The sequence below is a fragment of the Chiloscyllium plagiosum genome, unplaced genomic scaffold (assembly GCF_037043375.1).
Source record: "Chiloscyllium plagiosum isolate Xiang-an unplaced genomic scaffold, Cpla_swu_hap1 HiC_scaffold_48, whole genome shotgun sequence".
Classification (NCBI taxonomy): Eukaryota; Metazoa; Chordata; class Chondrichthyes; order Orectolobiformes; family Hemiscylliidae; genus Chiloscyllium; species Chiloscyllium plagiosum.
In genome coordinates, this window is record NW_028270186.1 from 547,802 (window position 1) to 561,081 (window position 13,280).

Genomic DNA, 13,280 nt, shown 5'->3' on the forward strand with positions numbered 1-13,280 from the left:
TAATAAAACCAAACTTGGATTTTTAATGCAAATTTTGTTACAAGAAAAGTTCAGTATATGTTATCGTTATGCTAATTAGAAATCGCGACAGTTTTCTCAGTGCACTTACAAAAAACACAAGTTAATGAAACTCTTTTTAACCAACAGTATCAATGTAGAATGTCTCTCCTGTGGGGAATTATCCTTTTCTTCCACAAAAAAGGGAACAGTTACAGCATTTTTTTAAAAGACTCTGCAAAAAGAACTTTTCCTAAATAAAAAAGACACTAAAATAATAATCTGTGTGAATTGGAAGCCAAGTGGTTAAAACAGGGATGGGGTCAGGTTTCTTTGAAAGGCCCTTTCTCCCCAGTTTAGTTTCAACTTGAGGAAGCTTCTACCCCATAGTCCAAACCCAACAGCCCCTGAAATCCCACTGTGGCAAACTTGCATTTGCTTTCTCAAAATGGGCTCGAAGCCAGTGTGCAACATTAGGTCTTAGGTTGGGAAGAAGGGGTAGATAGGATTGCTTGGATGCAAACTGAATGACCCCAATGTTGTGTGGAATGTGGTCAGTTGTTCACAGACAGTCAGAGACTGAAGCCAAAGCCTCACTAATGCCCACGTTTGAAGACATCGGCTGTGAACAAGGGATCAATATGAGAGCCAACTCTCTTGCTCTCATTCAGACTTCGCTCTAGCAGCAAATTGCCAATTCAAGCAATCTGTCAATGCATCAGTGTTGACAGTCACTGGTCTGGGATCAGCTGGCTTTAAAAGCAGCCTGGCACACTTCAAGTGACCTCATGCCCCCTCTTGACATGAAAACAGTGAGAACATGATGACTTTGGCACCCATACCAACAATCAGCAAACTCACTAAGGTTAAAAATGAAAACACACCCGCGGCCTACCTCTTCATCTGTTGTACTCACTTCTCTCGACCAGAGGAAACCACATTCTCATCTGGAAAGCCACAGGTACCAGTACTCGGCATTTAACAGCAGGAAGATGAGGGATAATCCATGAAACTGACTCTCTGGTTCACTCAAGCAAATGGCCTTTGTACTAACTGATTATCTGGTCTCTGGCAATCCACGCCATCAGGAGTCCACCCCTGACTAGTGATGCTTGGCCTCTTGCATCACCTCTGCTATCTGTTCTACAAAATCAGTTGCCTTCCTTGCAAAGCAAGAGGTGCCCAAATGCATCCCAACAGAGCTCACTGGAGGAGAGCTGCAAGGTCAGAGCTCACTCGAGAAGGGGCCTGACCACATGCACGCAGGCTGAGATTTTGTGACTGTCAGTTGCCAAACGTCTGTGACATTCAAAAAGTGATCTTCATCTGGTAGGCCTTTTTATTCAGAACTACAATAAACCCAATACTGCTATCTTAGGACACCTGTCCTGTTAACAATACACCACTGCATCCCAAGGCAGTGACAGTGATTTGTGCCAACAGTTTAGGGTGGGTACTGCAGTACTGTTGCAGAATAGATTTTCTTTGTTCAGGGTGATTTGGGATTTTTTGCAAAGGGTGCAGTACAGACGAGAATTGGCAGTGTGCTGCAGTTAAATACACAGGCACTCGAATGAAGAGCACTGCAAACAGACATTGCAAGAGAATGAAAGCACAAACTAGGAAAGATTTTCCAGAATTGCACACCGAAATCTGAGGCACTGTTATGCTCATGCAATTAGTGGAAGAGGTACTGTAGATCATTACATTTACTTCTAGCAGTCTTCAGAGAGGGAACCAAACAAGTTGGATTCATTTTCATTGGTTAAAGTGGTCTGAAAGTCATTTCTCAGATGAAGCTGGGTTTTAAAACATTCAGCATTTGAACTGTGGAACTAATGTTCCAAAAGGTGTGTGTGTGTGGCCCAACCCTTGAGGAACAGCAACCATCATCAGCTGTTCAACTTCAAGAACTATTGATTTTCCATCCAAAAGATCAGGTGATAAAAGATGTACGCCAGAGATCTCAGATCTATTTTCTTTCTCGACATTCTGATGACCTCCTCAAACACTGCAGCATCCTGAACTCAATACCAAAATGGGACAAGTTTGACTAAGAAGATCTATTCTGCAGGACAGAACCTGAACATTCACACTTCCAAATATACAAAACAGAGCTCAATTACAAGAAAACGTATTTGGCCTGCAGGAGTCTCCTGATTACTGACAGTCCTATCAAGCACGAGAGAGCTAGTGAAAGAGAGACAGTGTGGGTGGGAGGAGAGACAGACAGTCAGTTAAAATAAGACAAAATGGAGAAGAGAGCATGTGAGAGAACAGGCAGACGCAGAAAGTAGGGGAAAGGAATGGAGACAGAGAGACTGGCAGACACAATGGGGAGAGAGACAGAGGCATGGCAGAGAAGGAGAAACAGGACAGAGTGAGTTGATTTCAATCATGTTTCAATTGGCCTCCCACACATAGACCAGCTCAGAGACATATCCCCAAAGGCAACACCAGAGTTCACAATTGAACATCCTTCTCAAGTTGACCTTCCCAGTTCATCAGGATTCAATCTAGTTCACACATACAGATTCATTCATTTTAAAGTAAAGTTTCTAAATGGGATATAGACATCGTGCCATGCAACAGGCTGTCTTTTTAAAAATAAAAACTTGGAACAAATCAACTTTGTATCCATATTTCCTTTTCCCAAAAGGCTCCTGATGAGCCTTCAAGACCACACATTTTAAAAAAAATCAGAGCCAGATTTATAAAAAAGCCGACGGCTTGACTAGTTGGGAACTGAGACTGAGTTCTCCAATGGGCAGGATTGTTCAGGTGGCCAAATGTGAACACACAGGAGAGCTAAGATGTACTGAGCCTCACCTGCTGAAATCATACAAGTCGTTACAAGTATAGGTGAAGGGAACAGGTAAAAATGGGGGAGTGGGTGAAGGCAGGTCAGCCACTGGACAAGAGGCAATTAATGCCTTCATCAACCCTTCAACATCTGCAGGATTTGCTGTTTGTCATCATCTACTGCAGAGCAACACAAGTGAATAACACAGTCCTTCCCCCAACTGCGCCCTGAACCAGGTTGAGAACAAATATCAGATTTGGGCACTCAGAGCAGAGATGGGACTGAGATGGCATCCACTTCCCAAATCCACCACACATTCCCCCAGAATGCTCCTTCAGAAAACTTAGCAAGGTCCGCACAAAATCAAGAGCTACGTCAGTCGGCTTCTCTCCAGTCACTTCAGTCCAAGAGGGAGGTGAGCTGGTTCTGAAGTCAAAGAGATCGGATTTCGCAATATTCCAGTAAAACTGGGCACTCACAGCGGAGGTGACGGGACAGGCTGGGAGTTATGGATCTCAGGACACTCCCAAGCACTCACAATAAATAAATAGGACCTCATTATTTGTTAGTGTGCCATCTTATCTTTTCCTTTCATTCCTTGGGTGGTCTTGGCAGCTGGCATCCCTGACTGAGTGGGCGTGGGGCGCTGGCCCATTGCTTGCTGCCGACGGTCAGGAGGTATGTTGGTGGCAAATTGGCCTCGTCCCGCCATTTGCTGCTGCTGTGGAGAAGTGTTTTGCAGTCCACGGGTGGCTTGGTAACCCTGAGGAGGCCATTTCATCTGGGCCTGGGCTTGGGCTCGTGCCTGAGCCTGAGCCCGTGCCTGAGCCTGGGCTTGGGCCTGAGCTCGAGCTTGGGCCTGAGTTGGAGTCGGTGCAGGAGGCGGAGATTGAGACAGGGGCTGGTTTGGTGTCAGCGGCCTGCGGGGAGGCATCCTTTCATTGATCCGGTCCAAGCCTCTGGCCTGTTCAAAGCTGATCTTCTGCAGCGAAGCTTTCCCTTAGAGATGGACAGAGACACAAGCAACATGTAAGGCTATGCACTGGCAATCACACAGCTTATAGACAAACAGGAACATACAAAACACGAGCTGCTGCAAACTATTCAGCTCCCCAACTCTACCTTTCAATAAAATCACAACTGATCTTCATCCTCAACCTTAAAGAATTGTAAACCATGAGAAGGACAGGGTAGAGTTCCAAATGGTCAGAGAGGTGGCAGATGAAGTTCAATTCAGAGAAGTGTGAGATGATGCACATGAAGAGCACAAAGGCAATCTAAAATAGGGGATACAATTCTGAAGGGGGTGAAGGACCAAAAGGACCTGGGTGCATATGTGCAGAAATCATCGAAGGTGGTAGGATTGGTGCAGAAAGAAATTAATAAATAGCAGTGTTCTCAGCTTTACTAATTGGGAGCATAGTACACAAGAACAAGAGGTGATTTTGAAGTTACTTTGTTGACCTCAGTTAGAGTATTGTGGACAGTTGTGGGCACCACATTATAGGAGAGATGCGAATGCACCGAAATCAGTGCAGAAGTGATTTGGAAAAACAGCTCTAGAAATGAGAAACTTAAGTTATGAGAATAGATTTAAAAGCTTGGAATGTTCTCCTGGAGAGAAGGTAACTAAAAGGAGATTTGAGAGAGATTTACAAAACCATAAGCGAGATGGATAGAACAGAGAAAGAAATCTTCTCACTCTTAAAAGGATCAAGAATGAGAAGGCATAAATTTAAAAGTTATTTCCAAAAGGAGCAAATGTGAAGGGAGAAAAAAGCTTTTTGTTCAGCAAGTCGTTAGGATATGGAATGCACAGCTTGGAAACATGGTGAGACTGGCATTTGAGGCATTCAGGAAGTTACTCAGTGATTATTTAAAACTAAAAGGTATATGCAAGGGCTTGCGGAAAAGGCAAGAAAACGGCACAGTCATAATACTAATTTGGAAAGCTGGTGCAGATACAATGGGTCGAATAGCCTCCCTTTGCACCATAAACCCTGAAATTCTGTGACATGTTCCCATACCATACCTACTTCTACAACTTAAGGTCCCTGGGAATTTTATTCTTAGAGGGTTAGATTAGATTAGATTACTTACAGTGTGGAAACAGGCCCTTCGGCCCAACAAGTCCACATGCGCCGCAGGAGCGCAACCCACCCATACCCCTACATTTACCCCTTACCTAACACTACGGGCAATTTAGCATGGCCAATTCACCTAACCTGCACATCTTTGGACTGTGGGAGGAAACCGGAGCACCCGGAGGAAACCCACGCAGACACGGGGAGAACGTGCAAACTCCACACAGTCAGTCGCCTGAGGCGGGAATTGAACCCGGGTCTCTGGCACTGTGAGGCAGCAGTGCTAACCACTGTGCCACCGTGCCGCCCATGATCTTGGATCACCCTGATTTAGAAGACAGCGGAGGTGGAGTCACTGAAATGTTTAACGGCAGTGAATAGATTTGTTAAGTCAGGGAATCACAGATTATCAAGAAAAGATGGGAAGGTGGAATTCAAAACACAACCAGATCAGTTGTAGAATGGTGATACAAGCTCCTCAGGCTAAATCGTCTATTTCTGCTCCTAATTCCTATGTCTGCATGTACGGGTAAGTTGGAGCCAGGTTGTTCAAAGGTGATAAATGGAAGCACTGTTCTACACAGCAGGTGGTGGAAATCTGGAGTATTTCTCTCGTAAAGCATGAGAGTCTGAGGGGGGAGATCAGACAAGCCAATTGCTACATTGACATTGGCCAAGATTATGAAGCATCCTAAAGCAAGGTGAGGAAATGGAACTCCTTGCAGATGTGGGATGATTGGATGAATGGCAGAGCAGGCTTCAAGTGTTGAATGGCCTCATCCTACTCCTCTGCTTGCTCAGTTAGAAATAAAGAAGTGATGGCCTATTGGTAACAGCCTGAAGAAGGGCTTATGCCCGAAACGTCGATTCTCCTGTTCCCTGGATGCTGCCTGACCTGCTGCGCTTTTCCAGCAACACATTTCCAGCTATTGGTAATAGCGCCAGACTATTAATCTAGAAACCCTGGTAATGTTCTGGGGCCCCGAGTTTGAATTCTGCCATGTCAGACATGGAACCTGAATTCAATCAAAATCTAGAATTAAAACCATAACAGTGACCATTAATTATTGTTGAGTATTAGAAAAACACCCCATCAGGTTCACAAACAGAGAGGAATCTGCCTTCCTACCTGATCTGACCTACATGTGACTCTGGATCCAAAGCAATGTGGTGTGGTCGACTCTGCCTTTTGGTCAATTAGAATTAAATCATAGCTTTAAGCAGTATGCCCACATCCCATGATCAATTGAAGAAAGCAGAAAAACAGCATGGGCAGAATGGTGACTGGGCAGTGGGCTTATTGACCAAGGCAGCTGCCAGTTCATTTAGCAATTTGTTTTGATAATTCCACAGTTCCCAGGTCAGACATGTATCTTGAGCAAGTCTCTTGTGTTCCTTCCGTATGTGTCAATTGTGGCTCAGTAGACAGACTCTTACTTGCTAGTCAGATACTGGTGTAAATCTCACATACTGTGGGAGTGCCACACTGGCAGGGGAACCATTTTACAGCTCACACACTAAACAAGACTCCCAGTTTCCACACACTATTCTCAAGAGCTAAGGGGTTTTACCTGGAATTATGATCAACATTTATATTTCAAACAAGACCATTACCCCTTTGCTGGTTGTGGGAGTTTGCTATGACAGCATCCAAGTCATGTATTCTGCATTACAACACTGAAAATATTTTACTTGTCTGTCATTGGCTGTGAGGCCCTTCAGGACATGCCAAGGATGTGGAAAAGTGTTATTGATTCCCTTGTTCTTTCATTCTCCATCATCACTGCTCACTTCCTTATTGGGATGGAGACACTCATCCAAGTTTCCTTATAGACCTCCAGAATTCTTCTCCAGTGCCCCTCCACCTGCTTGCTCCTTCACATGGTGACTATCATTGAGTCATATGGCATAGGAATAGGACTTTGGGCTCATCACATCTATGCCGACCAACGTACTTCTGATAACTTCTACACTCACATCCAAGTCATTAATGCACATAATAAACAGCAAGGGTCCCAGCACCGATCACTGTGGTACATAAAACATCTCTCCATCATCACTCTTTCACTTCCGATTTGGATGCAGTTTGCCAACTTGCCTTAGATCCTATGTGCGATTACATTCTGGACCTGCCTTCCACGTGGGACCTTGTCAAAGGCCTGACTGAAGGCCATGTAAAACACACTACCCTCACGAATGTATTTCATCAACTTTTCAAAAAACTCAGTTAAATTGGTCAGACAGGATCTCCCTTGAACAAATCCATGCTGACTATCGCTGACCAAGCCTCTCTGTTCTAAGTATTGATTAATCCTGTTCTTCAGAATTTTTTCCAATAATTTCCCTTCTGGTGACATCAAAAACTGGTCTGTAATTACCTGGCCTATCCCTGCTGCTTTTCTTGAACAAAGGAACCACATGAGCTATCCTCCAGGGATCTGGTCCTTCACCCGTGGCCAGCCAGGTATTAGATATCTCTGCCAGGGCCCCAGAATCACCTCCCTTGCCTCGAAGGCAGTCTGGGATACATCTCATCCAGTCCTGGATTCTCATCCACCTGCATACCAGTTAAAACCTGCAACATCTCATCCTTATTAATCTTAACATGTTTAAGCGAAGCAATGAATGCAGTTGAAAAATTTTCATTTCAGATCTCACCCACATCCTCTGACTTTGTGCAAGTTTGCCCCCTTTGGTCTCGAGTAGTTCCCACTCTTTCTTTGCTAATCTTCTCAACTTTAACATACTTGGATAGGGAGAAATCAGAACTGATGAACAGTCACTGGACTCAAAACATTAACTCTGTTTTCTCCCCACAGATGATGCAGACCTGCTGCATTCCACCAGTGATTTCTGTTCCAGATCTCCAGCTCTTTGTTTTATTTCACTGATTTTAAATGACTATTTAGAGAGTTAAACCTTTGCTGGAACTAAATCCAATCAGGGAACCAGGTTTAATAGACAACAAGTATCTGAAAGCTACTTTGGAAAAAAGAACAATTGAAGTTGATATTTGTCTGGAGTTAAAACTCTGTTTACCATACAATAAAAAGAGTAGAGCAATGAGTAATAACTTCATACATATTCATTAATGAGGTTCGGAAATGGAAGTACACAGCAAATACAGAGGCAACAACTGATAACCTAGCATACATGAAAAGTGCAGTCATTATTCTTGGTTGCACAGTGATCTAAATTTCCCTTTTCAAACTGGGACAAACAGTAGCACCAGGATTTAAACCTCCAGGAATTCAGACAGAACCACTTCCAACTCAAAACAAAAAACTTCCCTTTGGCTGTGCTGAGTAAAAGCAGCTTCTGGACAGTGTAGCGTAGAGCAGTATCGCTAGTGTGATAACCTCAGGTGAGGCAGTTGAACAATGTGCCAGGTAACAGCTGAGTCGGACCATCCCATAGTGTAGTTTCAAGTCCACTCCCTACTGTAGCTGAGGTGGCACCATGCAGTCAGCTGCTCAATGACATCCTGTGGTCAATGGGACCTCCATCTTTATCCAAGTTGGGCTGACAATCCACTCCAATCACACATGATCCAACTGATATTCTCATATCCTCAAGGCAAGAAGCAATGGGCAATAATATCACCTCACCCTATTCTCTAAGGAAGGGGAAGGGGAGAAATAAAGTAAAAATTGAGCACTTGTTTACAACAGTTTCCTCTTGCCTGTTGCAGTTTTGGAAATTGGGAAATCTAAGGCCACTGCAGCCAGCAAAGTGAGGCCTCGCACTTGAAGGGTAACCTGTGGCTGTATGTATTCCACTGTTCCTCTTGAAATGTTAAGTACAGGAAAAAGCAGCAGCAGCCAGGGACACTTACACTCATTGCCAACACTCAGCAGTTGAATGTGGCTAGATACTCAGCTTGGCTTGCAGAACAGCAATTGGGATGTGGCCATGAGTGAGAACACACAATTACCAACACACAAACACATACCTGAAGAAGAGGTTACTGCATCAGTCATTGCTGTGAGGATGAACGTCAGCATGGAGGAAAAAAAAGAGACAATGATGTGAGGCACCAGAAACTCTTACAATACAATTTATCACCAGCTCAGCTCAAGTACTTGGCAGAATGCAGAGTCGCTCTTCCGTACTGTGGGCTTGACCATTAATTTGCAAAGCATTATACAACGATCAGCAAACTTTGGGCATGTCACACACATTTTGGTGACTCATTAGATTGCTCCAATGGCAGGTTGCTCCGAACTCAGTCGAGATCAAAATGAGGTTTGTTCCACCCTGCAACACAGTTACAAGCACTTGGCTCTCCCTGTGAATAATTTAGAACATAGAACAGAGAACAGTACAGCACAGAACAGGCCCTTCAGCCCACGATGTTGTGCCGATCATTGATCCTCATGTATGCACCCTCAAATTTCTGTGACCATATGCATGTCCAGGAGTCTCTTAAATGTCCCCAATGACCTTGCTTCCATAACTGCTGCTGGCAATGCATTCCATGCTCTCACAACTCTCTATGTAAAGAACCCACCTCTGACATCCCCTCTATACTTTCCTCCAACCAGCTTAAAACTATGACCCCTCGTGTTAGCCATTTCTGCCCTGAGAAATAGTTTCTTGCTATCGACTCTATCTATGCCTCTCATTATCCTGTACACCTCAATTAGGTCCCCTCTCCTCCTCCTTTTCTCAGTCAACCTCTCTTCATAAGATAAGCCCTCCAGTCCAGGCAGCATCCTGGTAAACCTCCTCTGAACCCTCTCCAAAGCATCCACATCTTTCCTATAATAGGGTGACCAGAACTGGACGCAGTATTCCAAGTGCGGTCTCACCAAAGGTTTATAGAGCTGCAACAAGATCTCACGACTCTTAAACTCAATACCCCTGTTAATGAAAGCCAAAACACCATATGCTTTCTTAACAACCCGGTCCACTTGGGTGGCCATTTTAAGGGATCTATGTACCTGCACACCAAGATCCCTCTGTTCCTCCACACTGCCAAGAATCCTATCCTTAATCCTGTACTCAGCTTTCAAATTCGACCTTCCAAAATGCATCACCTCGCACTTATCCAGGTTGAACACCATCTGCCACCTCTCAGCTCATCTCTGCATCCTGTCAATGTCACGCTGCAGCCTACAACAGCCCTCTATACTGTCAACGACACCTCCAACCTTTGTGTCGTCTGCAAACTTGCTGACCCATCCTTCAATCCCCTCATCCAAGTCATTAATAAAAATTACAAACAGTAGAGGCCCAAGAACAGAGCCCTGTGGAAGACCACTCACCTCCAGGCAGAATATCTTCCTTCTACTATCACTCGCTGTCTTCTGTTGACCAGCCAATTCTGTATCCAGACAGCTAAGTTCCCCTGTATCCCATTCCTTCTGACCTTCTGAATGAGCCTACCATGGGGAACCTTATCAAATGCCTTGCTGATGTCCATATACACCACATCCACAGCTCGACCCTCATCAACTTTTCTAGTCACATCCTCAAAGAACTCGATAAGATTTGTGAGGCATGACCTGCCCCTCACAAAGCCGTGTTGACTGCATTTAATCAAGTCATGCTCTTCCAGATGGTCATAAATCCTATCCTTCAGTATCCGTTCTAACACCTTGCAGACGACAGACGTGAGACTGACTGGTCTGTAATTGCCAGGGATTTCCCTATTTCCTTTCTTGAAGAGAGGAATTACATTTGCCTCTCTCCAGTCCAGTGGAGAGTGAGGATGCAAAGACCTTCGCAAGTGGCGAAGCAATTGCATTTCTCGTTTCCCAAACCAGCCGAGGACAAATCTTGTTCGGGCCTGGCAACTTGCCAATCTTAATGTTTGACAAAATTTTCAGCACATCAGCTTCCTCTATCTCTATGCATTCCAGCATGCACACCTGCTCTTCAAAGGTTTCATTCACTACAAAGTTTGCTTCTTTCGTAAAGACAGAAGCAAAAAACTCATTTAGGGCTTCCCCTACCTCTTCGGATCCCACACACAAGTTTCCTATGCTATCCCTGATTGGCCCTACTCTTTCTTTGACCATTCTCTTATTCCTCACATAAGTGTAAAATGCCTTTGTGTTCTCCCTAATCCGTTCTGCCAAGCCTTTCTCGTGCCCCCTCCTGGCTCTCCTCAGACCATTTTTGAGCTCCTTCATCGCCTGCCTGTAATCCTCTAGAGCTGAGCTTGACCCTAGCTTCCTCCACCTTATGTAAGTTACCTTCTTCCTTTTGATGAGAAGCTCCACCGCTCTCTCCATCCAAGGTTCCTTTATCTTACCCCTTCTTGCCTGTCTCAGAGGGACATATTTATTCATCACTCGCAACAACTGTTCCTTAAACAGTCTCCACATGTCCATAGTGCCTTTACCATGGAACAATTGCTCCCAGTCCATGCTTCCTAACTCATGTCTAATCGCATCATAGTTTCCTCTTCCCCATTTAAATATCCTCCCATTTTGCCTCATCCTCTCCTTCCCCATAGCTATGTAGAATGTGAGGCAGTTGTGGTCACTTTCACCAAAATGCTCTCCCACCACAAGATCTGATACCTACCCCGGCTCGTTTCGGAGCACCAAGTCTAGAATGGCCTCTCCCCTCGTCGGCCTGTCAACGTACTGAGTTAGGAAACCCTCCTGAACACACCTTACAAAAACAGCTCCATTCAAATCTTCTGCTCGAAGGAGGTTCCAATCAATATTGGGAAAGTTAAAGTCACCCATTACAACAACCCTACTACGTCCACACTTTTCCAAAATCTGCCGACCTATTATTTCTTCCATCTCCCTGCTGCTATTGGGAGGCCTGTAGTAAACCCCTAAAGAGGTGACTGCTCCCTTGCTGTTCCTAATTTCCACCCATACTGACTCGGTAGGCAGATCTTCCTCGACAATGGAAGCTTCTGTAGCTGTGATACCCTCTCTGATTAATAGTACTACACCCCCTCCTCTTTCCCCCCTCCCTATTCTTTTTAAATGCTCTAAACCCTGGAACATCTAGCAACCATTCCTGCCCCTGAGAAACCCATGTCTCTGTTATGGCCACAACATCATAGCACCAGTACTGATCCATGCTCTAAGTCCATCACTTTTATTCCTGATACTCCTTGCGTTAAAGCAAACACACTTTAACTGACCCCTTGGTTCCTTCCCAGGAAAATCCTTCCCACTAGCTGGTCTACCTTTTGCTATTGCCTCATCTGCATCACATCTCACCTCCGGTATACAGCTCAGGTATAATTTGAAACACAGACTGACTGAGGAGCAAGGCAGCATCAATATCCCCATTTCCAGCCAATCTCCCTATGGGTATAAAGGCAGCAGCAGGGGGCTACTGTCTGGGTTCAGGGCTCCATTTATGTCCTCAGTATCACTGCTGATGACCCGTTCACTTAATGAGTCTGGACAAAACACATAGCCCACAACCTCACTCGAAGCAGACGTCCTGAACTGGGGTTGGGAGGAAATTTCACACCAGCATATGAATTCATCATTCTGAGGGTGTGTCAGCAGGAGCTGAGACAGCAGCTTTCAAACTAGGACATCGCAAAGTTACAGCCAGGAGAGGGATCAATGTTGCAGTGATTGCGCATGAAATGAGAAAAGGGAATTTCTCCCGGACAATAGCATTGATCGTAGTGAACCCTCAGGCACCTCTGGTTTCTGTTTCCAACTGAATTGCTTCAACGTTCCAATTTTCCAACTAAAGCACTGGCAAAGAGAATGTGGTGAAGTGCTTTGAACAGGGCTAGGGCTGGAGAGGGAAGGATAACTGTGAGAGGGAACAGGAACGTTCAATGTGTTTCACAGAGAGCTAGAAAGAAGGCATATGGTATATAGGAGAGAAACAGCTTGTCTGTGCCCTGAGGGACAGTCCTGAAGGCACACACTGCACACTAACTTTCCTAACCTTTCTCCAAGGCTGATTTTCCTCCTGCCAAGGCACCAAGAGGCAGATTGCCGCTTGGAGTCAAGCCTTTTAACGTCAGTACATTTTCATGTTCCTCTCTGCAAAGAGAACAAACCAACAGAAAGGTTAACTTGAAAGAGGTGCCAAAAAAACATGAAATGAAGGCACCGCGTGCATAGTCATACAGCAGCAGCGCAGCACACTTCCAGCCACTGAGAAATCAGGAACATCAGACAAACCTACCTAAGAACAGTAAAGACTCGGGCCATCTTGCCAATTGCACGGATCTTGTTCTTGATGACTTCCTTGCGATCATGTTGAGAAGCTGAGACAAAGAGGTGCACAAGGCTATCATTAGGCTCGACAGACCCCTGACCCAGTCAGCCCCAAGCAAGTTACACAGAAGCATTGGGTTTTATGGATGGTGACCAACACAATGGTCAAGGTGCAATCCAGGGCCATCAGAACATACACCATGAATTCCTCTAGAAGAAAGCTCACAATGAGAG

The 13,280-nt window shown here is 44.9% G+C and overlaps 1 protein-coding gene across 2 annotated transcripts in view; it reads right to left on the bottom strand.

Annotated features, from left to right (window-relative positions):
• LOC122543003 (serine/threonine-protein phosphatase 2B catalytic subunit gamma isoform-like) overlaps nt 1-13,280 on the bottom strand; it is a 42,204-nt gene continuing 28,924 nt past the window's right edge. For both annotated transcript variants that reach the window (XM_043681158.2, XM_043681159.2), the window contains exons 11-14: nt 13,015-13,096; nt 12,772-12,869; nt 8,837-8,866; nt 1-3,799 (exon numbers count right to left, since the gene is read on the bottom strand). In XM_043681158.2, coding sequence (XP_043537093.1) covers nt 3,366-3,799; nt 8,837-8,866; nt 12,772-12,869; nt 13,015-13,096 — 644 coding nt within the window. In that variant the 3' untranslated portion in view covers nt 1-3,365. The remainder of the gene's footprint in view (nt 3,800-8,836; nt 8,867-12,771; nt 12,870-13,014; nt 13,097-13,280) is intronic.